The following is a 16,791-nucleotide window of genomic DNA, read 5'->3' as shown; positions in this document are numbered from 1 at the left end:
TCACTCTCAGTGCTGCACTGGAATATGCACTCAGATCTCTAGAAAAGGCTCGAACCCACAACTTTTTAATATTCAAGAGACAAAAAGAAAAAACACACTTGTGTCTGCAGCTATGAGTGTGGCTGGTGTTCTGTTCCAGGAAGCTATGTGGGGAAGGATAGAACAGGAGCCAATCTTCACACAGTTTTCTAAGCTTTATTTAGAGAAGATCATATTACAAACATGCACCTCCTAACCTAGTTTAAGTCAATGCTTATTTAGGCCTCTTTTGTAAAATATCAAGTTCAAGATAGTCTTAGGAGACAAATAATATGCTTCAACATGAAGGGTTTAAAGGGATTGAAACTGGGACCTTCTACATGTAAAACAGATGTGAAAAATCACTACGCCCCAGGAGCACAATTGAATGAAGCCCCAGTTCATGCCCGGTGGACAATAACAATATAAAATTAATAAACTCCCTACCCTACAGTGGCTCACCTGCTGGGTGAGGAGGCAAATTGTCATCTATCTCAGACTCCCGCTCCTCATTCAGGGATCCGTCAATGAAACATGGATCCTCACTGCTCCCATCCAACGTGCCATTTCGCAGCCTGTTCCTCAAGTTCATCTCTGTGATGGTGTCATCCATGGCACAGTTCTGGTGCTTGTTGCAGTTCATCCCCTCAGGTGTCTGTGGGATCGGCTTAACTATGGTGTTAGTGTAGCATTTATTCACTTCCTGCTGGTCATCATCCTCTCTCTCCAGCCGGCATTCCCGCTCACTATGAGGAACCACCAAGATATCAATTACCTGGAGCATCCATGTGAAGAAAGGAGGGAGGTGAGAACTAGCTTCCAAAGAGTTCTGGGATGCCAGGGATGGTTCCAGAAGCTTATTTGAATGAAATTTGAAATTCAAACTGGGAACTAAACACTTATGGGGAAAGTTCCTGATCTTACAATCAGCCAGCACAGGTCCGATGGGGCGAAAGGGGTCTTTCTGGGCTATAGGATTCTAGGTGAGTCTGATCCCAATGTGGAAAGGTTAGGTCTCAGAGGGCGCAATGGTGGGAGCCAGCAGGGTGTGGGGGGGTGGGAAGGGATGGATATTGCTTTTGTGGAGGGCAGTTAAAGTTTAGAAAGTAAGCAGATAGCACAAATAGGGTCAAGAGACAAAATGACAAGTTTCTGGACTGGGAAAGGGGTTGAGGCATGTTACAGTTGGTGGGGAAGTGGGGGTAAACCCAGACAGAAATGTGATTGTTGGGTAAAACACGTGGTGAATTTTAACTGCGTGCCATACAACTGCCTTCTTGTTTCACAACAGTAACTTTAGGAAGTTAAATACTAGAAAAGGAGAAATGTGAGGGCAATGGGAAAAGAGCAGAGAAATGAGACGAACTGAAGAGCTCTTTCAAAGAGCTGGAATGGCATGATGAATGATTCTAATGATTCCCCCCACCTCTTGCAGTTTGTTAGATATCAAGTTAAGGCTCCTCTGCAGAATCTTATTAGTTTGGTGGTGGGATTAGTGATTCAGTTCCAAAGACGAGTCACATTGGACTTGAAATGTTAACTCTGTTTCTCAGATGTTGCCAGACCCGAGTTTGTCCAGCACTTTTTGTTCTTATTTCAGATCTCCAGCATCCGCAGTATTTGGCTTTTATTTGAAGAGTTAGTGATGGTCTGGTTAGTGAAGGCTGCCACTGTTTGGATGCACTGAGCATACCTGAGACCAGTTGAAAATATTTTCATTGATCGCAACCCAGGTTTGCTGCAATACGTCTGCCTCACTGGTGAACGCGCTGAGCTAGCCCAAGTATTAGAGACCAGAATGGTAGAGCAACCGGCAAACGACCGTCGCTACCCTGGAAATACCATCTCCCATCACACCAGATTTACACAGGACAGTTGGGATAAAAGCTTCCTCTCAGCTTGGGAAGCACTTTACTCCTCTTTCCAGCACTGAATTCTCTTAGCACTCAACAAAGACACACAGTTAGGAATCACACAGAGAGGGCACTAGCACACCAGGTGTTTGTATTTTGGATTCTGGTATATCGCCTGGTTAGTGCTGAGGGACTATGACAGAGTGCACACCCACTGCGGTAAGCAGAGGCTCCAAGACCAGGTCTGGTCACCAGCCAGGACATGCTCCCCAGCAAACAAAACTCTCAAGACGTTTAGCAAAAGGCCAAGAGGTTGTACTCACTTCTCCCCATTCTCTGGATATTCAGAAGGTGATGCCAGATCATTCGGTTCCTTGCAGAGTACAGGCGAACAGAGAGTGGAGTTATTCATGCTCTTCAGCACCAGTTTCTTGATGCTCTTCCTGCTCACAGGGAAGTTTAGTTAAGTAGGGATTCAAGGGCTGGTGGATATGCTACCATAATGGTTATGTTACTAATAATCCACAGACATCAGTTCAAATCCCAGAGGGGGAACTTAAATCCAACTAAAATCTGGAATAAAAAGCTGGTCTTAATAAACCGATAAACCCTAAACTACTCTCTCCGCCCTGCTCTCCTTATAGCCCTGTGTCAATCGAAAACTAATCTCACTCCCTGCTCTCTCCTCCTAGCCCTGTATCAATCCAAAACTAATCCCATTGCCCTGTGCTCTCCTCATAACCTTGCATCATCCCAAACTAATCTCACTCCCTGCTCTCTCCCCATAGCCCTGTATCAATCCAAAACTAATCCCATTGCCCTGTGTTCTCCTCATAACCTTGCATCATCTCAAACTAATCTCACTCCCTGCTCTCTCCCCATAGCCCTGTATCAAGCCCAAATTAATCCCACTGCTCCACTTTCTCTCCATAGCCCTGTATCAATTCCAAATGAATCCCATTGCCTCACTTTCCCCTGATATTGGTATTCTTGCCAATTGTCCTGATGAGTGTAAGGCAAGAAGTTTTGGCAAATGTATTTTTTCAGCAATATTCAAGTTCTGTACTGCCAAATGACTATTTCTATCTATATCCCTTTGCAGGCTCCTTAAGTCCTCCTCACAACGTACTCTCCTACCTTTGTGTCATCAGCAAATTTAGCAACCACACATTCAGTCCCTAGATCCAAGTCATTGAAACGGATTTATAGATTGTAAATAGTGAGGCCCCAGCACTGATCCCTGTGGCACTCCACTCGTCACATCTTGCCAACCCAAAAATGACCCATTTATGCTTGCTCTGTTTCCTAAGAGCTAACCAAGCCTTTATCCATGCCAATATGTTATCCCCCCACTTCATGAATTCTTATATTGTGTAGTAACCTTTGATTTGGCACCTTGTCAAATGCCTTCTGGAAATCCAAGCACACATCTACTGGTTCCCCTTCACCTGCATCACTTGTTACTTCCTCAAAGAACTCTGATAAATTAGTCAAACATAATTTCCCTTTCACAAAACCACGTTGACTCTGCCTGATTGCACTGAGATTTTCTAAGTACTCTGGCTATAACCTTAATAATAGATTCCAACATTTTCCCCAATGACAAATGTCAGGTTAACCTGCCTGTAGTTTCCCACTTTCTGTCTCCCTCCTTTCTTGAATAGAGGAGCTACATTCACTAGCTTTCATTCTGATGGGAGCTTTCCAGAATTTAGGGAATTTTGGAAAATTAAAACCAATGCATCTACTATCCCAGCAGCCACTTCTTTGAAGATAATAGGATGAAGTCCATCATGGGAATTGTCAGCTTTTAGTTGCACAGTTTTCTCAGGCAAATTTATTATCTTTTGTTCATACTCTCACGTCTTCATTTCTAAAATCTAAAATGTTTTTTTCGACTTTACCCACCTCTTTAGGTAAACCCCGTTTCTCGTACATCATTCAGTATCGTCCCATTGAATCCATACACACTGCTGGCTGTTTCTCCCACATTGTACCACCTGATACTTACCCATAATAAACTGTATCTGCCACTTCTCTGCTGACCTGCCCAATCTTTTGAAAGCTTTATTTTTAAAATAGAAACTCCCTTAATTTTTATAAACACAAAAGAAGTTGGAAATACTCAACGGGTCAATTGACCTCGAACCTTAGCTCTGATTCTGTCCACAGAGATGCTGGGTGCTGTTTTTATTTCAGCTTTTGCAGTATCCATGGTATTTTTCTTTCATTTTCCTTTTTGTGTCACAGCAAAATAGGAACTGTGCTCCTACAGTCAAGTATTCCCACACTCATCATCAGTTCCTGGGGTGCAAAGCATCTAACCCTTTGCCAGGTAACGTTAAACCCATCCCTCCCAATCGAGCCACTACCAAATATGCATTATTACCACAACCCATATGCTCAAGTTTGTTGTAAATATCTTTTGCGACACCTCAGATATACAGATATCCAATAACAAATGCATTGCTTTTTATTGGTGTAATTGGTTAATATCCAAACAATTTACCAAACACAGCTTGCTTACAAGTGGAGATGGCAGCCTAATGTCACTGGACTAGTATTCCAGAGGTCCAGGTTAATGCTCTGGGGGCATGGGTTCAAATCCCATCAGGGCAGTTAATAAATCTGGAATTGAAAGCTAACCTCAGAAATGGTGACCATGAAACTATCATCAATTGATGCAAAAAGCCATCAGGTTCACTTGTGCCTTTTAGGGAGAGAAATCTACCATCCTTACCTGGTCTGGCCTACATGTGACTCCAAACCCACAGCAATGAGCAATGTAGTTGACTCTTAACTGCCCTCTGAAATGACCTAGCAAGACCAGTTCCAGTGCAATTGGGGATGGGCAACAAATGCTGGCCTTGCCAGCGAGGCCCACAGCATATGAACGAATAAAAATAAAAAGTCTAGCACACTTTTCAATAATCAACCATTGATCCACAAATAACTGCCTAGATTCCGGATTTGAATAAGTTAAGAGATGGTGACCTCAGCATTCAGTGACAGGGGTGCAGAGAGAGAGAAAGACATGTTTACCTGGGCAGGAAGGTGCCGTTGGAGAGGGATGTAGGTTCATCATCGTCCAGTCCGTCAAAGAGCTGGGATTTGGAGGATCCAGTGGCCTGCAAGGCTTTTGGCCGTACCCTGGTGGCAGGGCGAGGAGTCAGTTTGTAGTGAGTGGGGGTGGTCAGCGCTTTCTGGGCCGCTGGGTTTGTGGGTTTCAATCGCTGCCAGAAAAAAAGGGGTAAAGAAATTAAATTCAAAGCAAAAGGAACAGGAGACTGCAATTTGGCCCCTCTAACTTGTTCATGCCTGATCTGTATCTCGACTTCATTTTGCCACCTTTATTCCATATCCATCGATACACTTACCCAACAAAAATCAATCTCAGGCTCTGCTGCTTACAGTTAAACAATGCTGTGATTTTAAAATTCTTATCCTCGTTTTCAAATCTATCCACAGACTTATCCCTCCCTATCATCCAGGTAACTTCCTCTAGCCTTACAATCCTCAGAGGTCTCTGCACCCCTGCAATTCTGGCACCATGAGCATCCGCAATTTTAATCATTCCACCAGTAAACACCATGCCTTCAGCTGCTAAGGTCCCAAAGCTCGGAATTCCCACCCTCAATCTCTGCCCCTCTCCGTCTTCAAGTCGCTCCTTAAAACCTATGACCTTTGACCAAGCTTTCCTAATGTCTCATGATGTGGCTCACTGTCAAACTTTGCTTTATAAACGCTCCTGTGAAACACCGTGGAAGATTTTCTACATTAAAAGGTGCTATATAAATGCAAGTTGCTGCTGTCTTGAAAGCTCCAAATGACCAGCAGCATTCACAGTCTTCCAGGGAGAGATTTCCAGATTTCTACTTCCCTTGTTTAAAAAATGTTCCATGGATTGATCCTGAATGGCTTCATTAGAAATTTAAGATTATGCCCCTTTGCTCAAGCAGAGGAAATAGTTTGGAATTCCTGTGTCAATTCAAAACACCTGGATTACATCACTTCCAGTTCAAACATCTGATGTACTGTTGAGTCAGGCTGATTTAAGTTGCTGCCACTCACATCTCAGTCAGAAAGTTGTGGGGCTATATCAGTGCCCACTATTGTTGAGGCACCAATGCTGAGGCACCACAGAGCTACAACAGAATCACCCCACAGAATTATAACTGTATTGTATCACTGAGGACTTGCCCAGCATCACTGTGAAACAGCTGTGAATTTACCCAGGCAAGGGTTGAGGCCGTGTGTTGTGGACAGGTACTCAAGAAATTTACCTCCTCTTTCTTTTTTGGATCAACCATGGGATTTCTGAAGAGTGGAGAGTCTCCAAAAGGGGTGTAGGCCAGAGCGTTGAGCTGTTGTTGCAACACAGCCTGCTGTGTGGCAGAGGCATTTGGATCAGTCAGACCTGTTAACAAGAGAGGGAGAAACAGGAAATAAAACCAGCATAGAACTAACCAAAAAACCTACATTGCTTTTTAAAAAAAAAAAATATTCTTTCATGGGATGTGGGTGTGCCCACCCCTAATTAGTTGAATTGTTCCTTTGGTTGTTCGCAATAGGCAGACTGCACTCAACCACCTGACGCTTGCAAAACCCAAAACAAAATGTCTACGCTTAGGTGTGGTTCTGTGATTGGACAGCACCCTCTGAACAATCCTGAGTGCACTAATACCTACACTAACAATTTAAGATAATCAGTCGAACTCATAACATGGCTCATTTACACTTGCTACAAGTGACATACATTCATACGCAGGGACCCATTCTCTGCGACCAAAAGGAATATGTTCAAATCTTGCACTTTCTTGGAATTACCCGGGAGCTTGGGGAACCTTTGAGTTCCCCGCTGCTTTCTCCATGGCAATGCCTTGGCCAGAGTCAAGCTACCAACCAATCAGCACCCTTTTCACGTTTAATATAAATCGCTGATTGTTTGAAATTTGGCATTCTTGTGTCTGTCCTGATGAGTGCAAGGTGAAAACCTTTGGCAACATGTCTCTCTTTTCAGCAACATTGCTGAAATTTATATAATGTCTTTAATGCAGTAAAACATACCAAGATGTTTTATAGGACCGATTATCAAATAAAATTGGCCATTGGTCGTGGGAGATGTGAAGGAGGGGTTTTATTTTATTTACTTGTGGGTGTTGCTGGCTGGGCCAGCATTTATTGCCCATTCCCAGTTGCCCTTGAGAAGGTGGTGGGGAGCTGCTTCCTTGAACCGCTGCAATCCATATGGTGTAGGTACACCCACAGTGCTGTTAGGGAGGGAGTTCCAGGATTTTGACCAGCGACAGTGAAGGAACGGCGATATATTTCCAAGTCAGGATGCTGAGTGACTTGGAGGGGAGCTTGCAGGTGGTGGTGTTCCCATCTATCTGCTGCCCTTGTCCTACTACGTGGTTGTAGGTTTGGAAGGTGCTGCTGAAGGAGCCTTGGTGAATTCCTGCAATGCATCTTGGAGATGGTACACACACTGCTGTGATTGTGCGACGGCGGTGAAAGGAGTGAATGTTTAAGGTGGTGTATGGGGTGACAATCAAGCAGGCTGCTTTCTTCCAGATGTTGTTGAGCTTCTCGAGTGTTGCTGGGACAGCACACATCCAGGCAAGTGGATAGTAGTCCATTGCACTCCTGATTTGTGCCGTGTAGATGGTGGACAGGCTTTGGGGAGTCAGGAAGCGAGTTACTCACTGCAGAATTCCCAGCCTCTGACCTGCTCTTGTAGCTAGTGTTTATAATGTTGGTCCAGTTCAGTTTCTGGTCAATGCTAACTCCCAGGATGTTGATAGTGGGGGGGATTCAGGGATGACAAAGCAACGGAGTGCATCAAGGAAGCTTAGGGCCCAGGCAGCTGAATGAAGGAATGCTTAAAATCAGGGATGTTCAAGGCCAAATTTGGAGGTGTGCAGAGATCACGAAGAGCTGTAATGCAGGATAGGGAGAGACAAGGCCACTGAGGGATTTGAAAGGATGGGAATTTTATTTTACATAAATTGAGGCGCTGCTTAAATTGAAGACAACATGGGCCAGTTGGGCACAGAGATGATGGGTGAATGCAAGGATATGGGCAGCAAGAGTTTCAGATGAATTGAAGTTTACGGCATTGACTAAATGCAGGACACACACACCTGGTGTGAAGGTTACTTACAGACGGCAGCCTGAGGTGCCCCAAATCCCACACCGGCATTGGCTGCGTTGAAGGCTCCTGCTCCAAACGCCCCTGCTCCAAGAGTAGTGCCCAGCTTGGGCTGAGTACTGCCGAACAAGGATGTCTGTCCAGCACCCAGGGCTAGGAAAAAAAAGACAAAATTATTGCAAATCGAGAGCTACAACACTCCAGACAAAAACTGGTGGATGTGGCAGCACCATTGGGTCTTTTGGCTGCATCTGTCAGGATGACAGGACAGGAGATTGGGTGGGCCAGCCTGTCTGTGCACTACAAGGATAACTGCCTAATCATAATGCTCCACATGTCATGGTGCTCGGGGTAGGTGACAAACCAGCTTTCTGCTTCTCAATTTTGTATGGCTGTTTAACAGAAAGGTTGAGATTGTTGTGTCCTTGTTCTCCCCATCCCACTTGCAACTCTTACAGGGATACTGTTACATGGGCTACACAGCACAGAAACAGGACAATTAGTTGTTTTATGAGTGTTTATGCTCTACACGAGCCTCCTCCTAGCATAACCTTCAAACCCCTTTATACTCATGTACTTATCTAACTCCTGCTTAATCTATACCATTTGGTTCCACCAGTCAATGCACTAGCAAGTTCCAAATTGTTGACTGGGTCCCAGCATGTGTCTGATATCTCTCTTAACAGACCACTACATGGCCCCATCCACTTACTCTGACAGGACATCACAGATCAAGCCGGTCCTCACCCTACACACACTTCCCTGCAAAGTGATCCAAACAAAGAACCATGGCTATTTTCTTCCTCTCACCAACTAAGCCCAATGAAAGAGCTTAACCCTCCTCTTCATCAACCAGAAGGACTCCTGAAGTATGATATATGGCTGAAGGGACAGGGTGCATAAACTTGGCTTCTACTCCCATGAGCCTAGATGTTGCAGAGTGATCTAATAGGCATGTTTAAAACGATAAAGGATTTGATAATGAGAAACTATTTCCTCTGATGGGGGTAGTCGAGAAGAGGGGGGGGGGGTTGGGGGTAGAACCTTAAAACTCGAGCCAGGCTGTTCAGCGGTGATGTCAGGAAGCACTACTTCACACAGAGGGGAGTGTGAATCTGGAACTCTCCCAAACAGCTATGGACATTGGGATCAGTTGTAACTTTCAAGACCGCACTCTGTGTTGGGTAAGAATAAATATTTCCACTAACCTGCACAGCTGCCTGTAAGGTACACACAAGCTCAGTGCCGTGTTAAATACTGCACTTGCAGTGATCACGTAATCAAATCTAAAGGCACTGTGCATTAGAAAAAAAAGCTGGCAATATGTTACAGGGAACACTGGTAAAGGTATCAAAGGATGTGGAGTGAATTTGGGTAAATGGACTTGAGGTACGGATCAATGATTTAACTGAGTGTTAGAATAGGCTCATGGGGCTGAATGGCCTTTCCCGTTCCTCTGGGGCTGTTATAGCTGCTCAGCTGCGATCAGCAATGGTGTCACATAGGCCAGCGCAAAGCTGCTGTTCTTGTGTCCAAGTGCACTGCCCATCCATTTTATCCTGCTTTGGGGAGGGGGGGGTCGTGGGGATGAAGGCGGAAAAAGTGAACTTCTGACACCAGCCTCGACATTTCCATTATCCCATATATTTCACTCCCCCACGAACAGCACACCTGATCCGAATCCACCTCCGAGTGTAGTTCCGAGGGCTCCAGTTGCAGGTTTACTCCCAAACAGGCCACTTGTTGCTGCATTTGCTCCAAATCCTGGAAAAACAGATCCAAAGCAGCAAGTCTCAGCGATCGGCCTTTCAATTAAACCATTGTGTCTCTGTCTCTCACCCTTATCTGTATCACCATGGCCCAGCAATGTGCACTCTCAGTGGCATAGCAATATTCATGTTTGCAACAGCACATGGACATATTAATTTGGTCAGATTTAAACTGGCTCCTGAGGTCCCACAGTGAGCAGTGGCCTAAGCAGCCTGAAGGCCTGGATGGTCAATGGCAATTTGGATGTGGAACTTATTGAATATGAACAGGAGGCAACACTTTAAAGGAAGAAGTGATGACAAAATCCCAACTTCAAGAACTAGTGTAAAACATATCATAGCACTCAGCTGAGTGCTGAACCTCAGCAAGGATACATTAGTCTTACAGGGGGTGTCAAGTTGATACTAGGGCTAAAAAAAAACTATCCAATGCCTTTAACATAAAATGTCCCAAGGCACTTCACAGAAGCATTACAAAACAAAATGTGACACTGAGCCACATGAGGGGATATAGACAGGTGACCAAAAGCTCAGTCAAAGAGGTAGGTTTTAAGGAGTGTCTCAAAGGAAGCAAGTGAGCTAGAGACTGCGAGGTTTAGGGAAGGAATTCCAGTGCTTAGGGCTCAGGCAAAGCCGCCAATGGAGCGATTAAAACTGTGGATGCTCAAGAGGCCAGAATTGGAAGGGCACAGGGATGAGAGGATTGTAGGGTTCGAGGAGGCTACAGAGATAGGGAGGGGCGAGGACACGGAGGGATTTGAAAACCAGGGTGAGAATTTTAAAATCAAGACACTGCTTGACTGGGAACCAGTGTGTGTGTGAGCACAGGGGTGATAGGGGAACAGGACCTGGTGACATGGACACAATGCACAGGCTTGTATTTGCTCGAATTCAAAGATTGAGGGGTGATCTGATCGATATGTTTAAGAAAACCCCACAGCTTCTGTCTGTGCTTCTCTTAACATCCTCCGAATGGCTCACTGAGACACTCTTCACTGCCTGATGAGCAGCAACACCAAATGTCCCATCCCACTCTACCACCCGCCTGCTCTGCTGCTGGTGAATCTCGTCAATCAACTCACCCCTTCCAGTGTTCACCCTGTGGACTGCCTGTGGATTAGCTCTCACTGTCCCTCTCCATACCGCTCTCCAGTTTATCCATTCGCCAGTGAACAAGGCCCTTGCCATCCATGAACTCATTGTGCACCATGGTCTTAACGGAAACCTGGCTGAGAGCTGATGACACCTTTCCCCTAAATGAAGCCTCCTTACCTTCCACTACTTGGCCTTCCAAGACCATCTTAACGGTGGTGTGGCTCTTATCACCAATTAAAAACTGATTTAATCCTCTGGCATGTTCTCTTCCTCTGGCCATCTTGCCTTGTTCCATGTTTCTCGGCTCCCATTAAAATCCTTGTTCTCTACTGCCCATCCAAGTACCGGCATAGCTTCACTGCCCTCCCCTCTCAACCTTTCCACCAACTGTCTTCTCATCCTTGGTGATTTCGACCTTTAGCTCAAATTACTATGCTCTAAGTTCACTGCCCTCCTATCTACCCTTAATCTCTCTCCATAAACTTCTCAACCCAAATTCATGGCCATCCCATTGACCTCTCCCATGGCCTTACGACTCTCATTGTATCAATAACAGAAAAGGCCCCTCTCCACCCACAATTCCTTTCCCCATCCCAACTGCTTCCTTCTGTAGCTGCCGTATATAAACTATCCCCTAATTCACTCAACGACACCTTCTAAATCCTAACTATCTAGTCTTGGCATTGATTCAGCGTAACATTTCTGCAGCTCAACCACACCCACATCTCCACATCCGATGCCCTAGTCTCCAATAAAACCATTACTCTCTCACCCTGGCCTTTCCCCTTTATGACCCCCCCCCCACTCTCTCTGCTCTCTTAAATCCAAGGCAAGCAGAATTGAAAGAGCATGGCAGACAACAGGTTTGGTCATTGTACGCCAGATCCACAAACACTATGTGGTCCTGCTCCTGTCTGCCAAAACTGCTCATTATTTCAGGATCATCCTGGAAAGCAAAGGTAAGATATCCTGTCTCCACCCTCACCACCGGCTTCATTCCTCTACTGCAAACTGTCTCGATAAAAATCTCACACTGGTCATCTCCGCCCTCACATCCAACAACTGTGGATTTCTTTATCATGAAGACGGAAACCATCTGATCAGCTGCCCCTGCCATTTTCCACACTTCTATCTCAAGTGTTCTTCTGTGGTTTCTTGAGCTCTTATCCAAGAGACCCAACTCCTGCACCTTGACCTTAGTGCACTGAACTGATCTTCCAACCTCCCTTCCTGGCCACCATGTTAGCCATTATTGTTAACTGTTCTCTCTCCATTCTGGTGTCCCCCAAGGTTTGATCCTTAGCCCCCTCCTATTTCTCATTCACATGCTAAACCTTGGCGATATCTGAAAATTCGTCAGTTTCTAGCTCTACCTCACCACCTCCCTTAGAACATAAGAATTAGGAGCAGGAGTAGGCAATTCAGCCCCTCGAGCCTGCCCCGCCATTCAATACGATCATGGCTGATCTCATTTTGGCCTCAACTCCAATTTCCTGCCCTCTCCCCATAACTTTTCACCCTGTTACTAATTAGAAATCTGTCTTATCTCCTCAAATTTAAATTAAATTTAAAGTGTCCCGGCATCCACTGCACTCTGAGGGAGTGAATTCCACAGATTCACGCCCCTTTAAGAAAAGTAATTCCTCCTCATCTCTGATTTAAATCTACCACCCCTTAGCCCAAAACTATGGCCTCTCGTTCTAGAATGGCCCACAAGGGGAAACATCCGCTCCACGTCTACTTTGTCTATCCCCTTTAGCATCTTATATACCTCAATTAGATCTCCTCTCATCCTTCTAAACTCTAGCGAGTATAGGCCTAAACTGCTCAATCCCTCCTCATAAGACAAGCCCTGCATCTCTGGAATCAATCTAGTGAACCTCCTCTGAACCGCGTCCAATGCAACCACATCCTTCCTCAATTAAGGGGACCAAAACTGTGCACAGTACTCCAGGTGCGGTCTCACCAATGCCTTGTACAGTTGCAACAACACTTCCCTTTTTTTATACTCTATTTCTTTAGCAATAAATGTCAAAATTCCATTTGCCTTATTACCTGCTGTACCTGCATACTAGCTTTCAGCGATTCATGCACGAGGATAAAAGTGATATAAGAATAAACTTTTCATACAGCAAGTGGTTAGGATCTGGAATGCACTGCCTGACAGTGCTGTGGAGGCAGGTTCCATCAAGACACTCAAAAGGGAACTAGGCTGTTATTTGGAAACAAAGAGTGTGCAGGGTTATGGGGAGAAGGCAGGAGAATGGCACTAAGTAAATTGCTTATTCAGAGAGCTAGTGTGGACACAGTGGGTCGAGTGGCTTCCTTCTGCATTGCAACAATTCTGTGAAATTCCCTGGAAACAGAGATAGCAGGCTGCTTCCATTAGAAAGCATTCTCATTGGCATGAGATTGTCTGCCTTGATGTGAGCTAGTTGTTTGATACCCAGCAGAGGAACTAAAACTCGGACTAGGGGAACTTTGCTCTCACACACCAAAGTTTGAAGTATTGGAACTGGCTCCGATAGCCAGGTTCGGCTTGTTACCAAACAGTCCAGCGCTAGGTGTGCCAAAGGTGGAAGCACTTGTCGTGGCTGTTCCAAATCCAGCAGGTTTATTAGCAAACAGGGTCTGTGGAAGAGCAAGCGAAAAACAGAGTTCACAATCAGATGGTTAGAGCTAATTCTACCCCACCCCATCTGTCCATGGTACACCACCCTATTTTACAGCCTGGTTAGCCAGAAAGTTGCACAATAACCGATCCTCCACCACCCCATCCAAGTTCCAGATACTGTAACACTCACTCTTGTCCATCCATGTAGACAACCGTTAAAGTCAAGACACCTCACGCAGTCCCCAATCCTCAGCCTAACAGGACGATGCCAATGTTTACGCTCCACACGAGCCAACTCCAATCCTTCATCGCATCCTATCGGCAACTCCTTCTATTTCTGCCTCTGTTTATCTATCTTAACCACTCACTGTGGTAGCGAGTTTCACACTCTCAATAAAGGTATTTCTCCTGAATTCCCTACTGGATGTATTAGGGATGGGTAATAAATGCTGGTCTAGCCAGCAACGCCCATATCCAATGAAGGAATGAAAAAGAAATCTTATATTTAAAAGTCCCTAAGTTCTAGTCTCTGCGACAAGTGGACACCACATCTCTACATTTACCCTATGAAACCCTTACATAATTTTAAAAACCTTTTTCAGACACCCCCATCCACCTTCTCTTTTTTTAAGTAGTAGTCACCCCAGCTTATTCAATCCTTTAATAGTTTAACCTCCGTTTTGGTGTCACCCATGTGAATCTTTACTTCACCTTTGCCAGTGCCTTTAATATCCTTTTTATAGAGATCCAAACTATGCCCCGTACTCCAAGTGTGGTCTAACCAAGGTTCCATACAATTTAATATAACTTCTTTGCTTTTCAATTCTATATTCTATGGCCTAGTTTAATGGTTTGCGAATTTCAAAGCTTGTCAGAGTCGGAGAGATTGAACCCATCACTTCACTTGTTCCAGCGTGGCCATGGGCTCAACTCAGTTGCAGAACATCAAAGCAGGTCACAAACCTACAATAACCTGGCACTCTGGGACTTACGTTGTTGACATTGGTGAAAGCAGCGTTGGTGTTGCCAAAAAGGCCGCCCCCTGTACCAAACGCATTGCCGGTGCTTGTGTTGGTGTTGGTTCCAAAGATCCCACCTGACTGCGAGACTGGAGCAGTTCCAAATAAACTCTGTGGGGAACAGAGGAACAAGTTACTGCTCAGAGAGAAATAGAAAGAACTTGCATTTCTATAGCACCTTTCATAACCCTGGGATTCCTTAAAGCACTTTACAGAATCATAGAATGGATACAACACAGAAGGGGGCCATTCAGCCCATTGCGCCTGTGCTGGCTCTCTGCAAGAGCAAGTGATCTAGTCCCACTTCCTCACCCTTTCACTGTGGCTCAGCAGGAAGGATGGTTTTCAGATTCCTGAGATATTGGACCAGTTCTTTGAGGGGATGGGGGTGGTGGTTAAGACTAGTCCAACCTGGATGGCTTGCAGCTAAACAGAGCCAGGACCCATTTCCTTGTGGGGCGATTTGCTAGTGCTATTGTGGGGAGGGCTTAAACTAACCTCCTGGTTCCCATCGCCTTGCCAAGTAACATTAGAGAGAAAAAAAAGGTGCTCAAAGAATGAGGAAAGACAGATAGCACTAGAGTAGGAATTAGTAAGGCATTGGGGTTGGATGGTCAGAGTAAGAAGGAATGCAGTAAGGTTTAAAGTCGGTTCTCAATACATGAATGTGAACACAGTGCAGTAAATAGGGTTGGTGAGCTGTAGGTATAGGTAGTTGGTGGATTGGGCGGACAAAGGGCAAATGAAATTTAATCTAGAGAAGTGCAAACTGACAAAGAACAAAGAGGCCTGAGAGTGTGGCGAAGGCAGATTCAATTTGGTTTTCAGAAGCGAATTGAATAGGCACTTGGAGAAAAAAAAAATCATAGAATGGCCTCTTTCTGTGCCGTAACCATTCCAGGCACAGGCACAGGAGGCCTTGAAGCCCCTTGACCTCAGTCAACCCATCAGTTGGATGGAAGCTGATCTCCACTGCAACTTCACCCACCTCGGTTCCATTTACCCGTAATATCCAAACCACTCCCCCACTCCACACGTCATCTCCTGCCTTGCTTAGGAATGGTTATATCTCGGAGTGCTCCCAGCCCTGATGAAGGGTCAGTGACCTGAAGCGATGCTGCTTTACCATTTCCTGTTCTTATTTCAGATTTCCAGCATCTGCAGCATTTTGCTCTTGTAAAAATCTATTAATCCCAGTTTTGAAATTTTCCATTGCCCCACAGCCTCAACAGCTTTTTGGCGGGGGAAAGAGTTCCAGATTTCCACCCCGCCCTTTGTGTGAGGAAGAGTTTCCTGACATCATCTCTGAATGGCCTGGCTCGAATTTTAAGGTTCTGCCCCCATGTTCTGGACTCTCCCCCCCACCAGAGGAAATAGTTTCTCCCCGTCGACCCTGTCAAACCCTTTAATCATCTTAAATACCTCAATTAAGTCATCCCTTAATCTACTAAACTTGAAGGCATACAAGCCTGGTTTACACAACCTGTTCATGCAATTTAACCCTCTCAGCCCACACGGTTGAAGTGGTTGCGGAATGAATGAGCGCACAGGCTCTTGATGCTCTTACCATGCTGCTAGTGTTGGGCTGACCCAGGGTGTTAGCATTGCCGAAACCAAAGCCGGTGCTCTGTGTAGTGGTGGCCAGTCCGAAGGGTTTGTTCCCAAAGAGGCCAGTGCTGGCCTGCGGCTGTGCCTGACCAAAGAGGCCGCCTGTTGCTGTGCCAAAAGCGCCGGTACCTGAAACACAGACACGCCAACATCAATGGAGAGGACTGATGACATCCCGACGACAGGTTGGAGAGACAGCCAAGCGCTGCAGGTCATCCGTCCCCAGTGGGTTTCACCTCCACCCCCTGCCCACCTTCTTGTAGTTGTCAGACATCCCACGACCCCCACCCGCCCCCCCCACCCCCCAAGCAGAGGCACTTTCAAACTTGTTTCCACTGTTGCACAGACTTGTCTCTCCACTTGTAGCTTGACTGGAGCTGTTGCATTTTCTGTAAAAAAGACAAAACACCCAACAGACAGCCCCCCACAAACATACACAGGGTTAGCTACATCTAGACAGGAGTGTCTAGGACACTGGGTCAAAGTCTCTGAGATGAGGCAAAATTTCTTTTGCGGGCTGTGAATCTTTGGAGTTCTCTACCCCAGTCATTCAGTATATTCAAGACAGAGATCGAGAGATTCTTGAAAAGTAAGGGAACCGAGGAAAATGGGGATAGTATAGGAAGGTGGAGCTGAGGTTGAAGATCAGCCGTGATCTTAAATG

At 45.5% G+C, this 16,791-nt stretch overlaps 1 protein-coding gene across 2 annotated transcripts in view; it reads right to left on the bottom strand.

Moving 5' to 3' along the window:
* The window catches only part of nup98 (nucleoporin 98 and 96 precursor), a 66,898-nt gene that overhangs the window by 35,274 nt on the left and 14,833 nt on the right, over window positions 1–16,791 (bottom strand). For both annotated transcript variants that reach the window (XM_078544949.1, XM_078544950.1), the window contains 9 exons: window positions 16,087–16,256; window positions 14,493–14,630; window positions 13,382–13,517; window positions 9,694–9,786; window positions 8,035–8,175; window positions 6,155–6,288; window positions 4,914–5,104; window positions 2,195–2,314; window positions 481–764 (listed from right to left, as the gene is read on the bottom strand). In XM_078544949.1, the coding sequence (XP_078401075.1) occupies window positions 481–764; window positions 2,195–2,314; window positions 4,914–5,104; window positions 6,155–6,288; window positions 8,035–8,175; window positions 9,694–9,786; window positions 13,382–13,517; window positions 14,493–14,630; window positions 16,087–16,256 (1,407 nt within the window). The remainder of the gene's footprint in view (window positions 1–480; window positions 765–2,194; window positions 2,315–4,913; window positions 5,105–6,154; window positions 6,289–8,034; window positions 8,176–9,693; window positions 9,787–13,381; window positions 13,518–14,492; window positions 14,631–16,086; window positions 16,257–16,791) is intronic.

The sequence above is a fragment of the Cetorhinus maximus genome, chromosome 7 (assembly GCF_964194155.1).
Source record: "Cetorhinus maximus chromosome 7, sCetMax3.hap1.1, whole genome shotgun sequence".
NCBI classification, from domain to species: domain Eukaryota; kingdom Metazoa; phylum Chordata; class Chondrichthyes; order Lamniformes; family Cetorhinidae; genus Cetorhinus; species Cetorhinus maximus.
The sequence above is the reverse complement of the archived record's forward strand: the minus strand, read 5'-3'. Positions and strand labels throughout refer to the sequence as shown.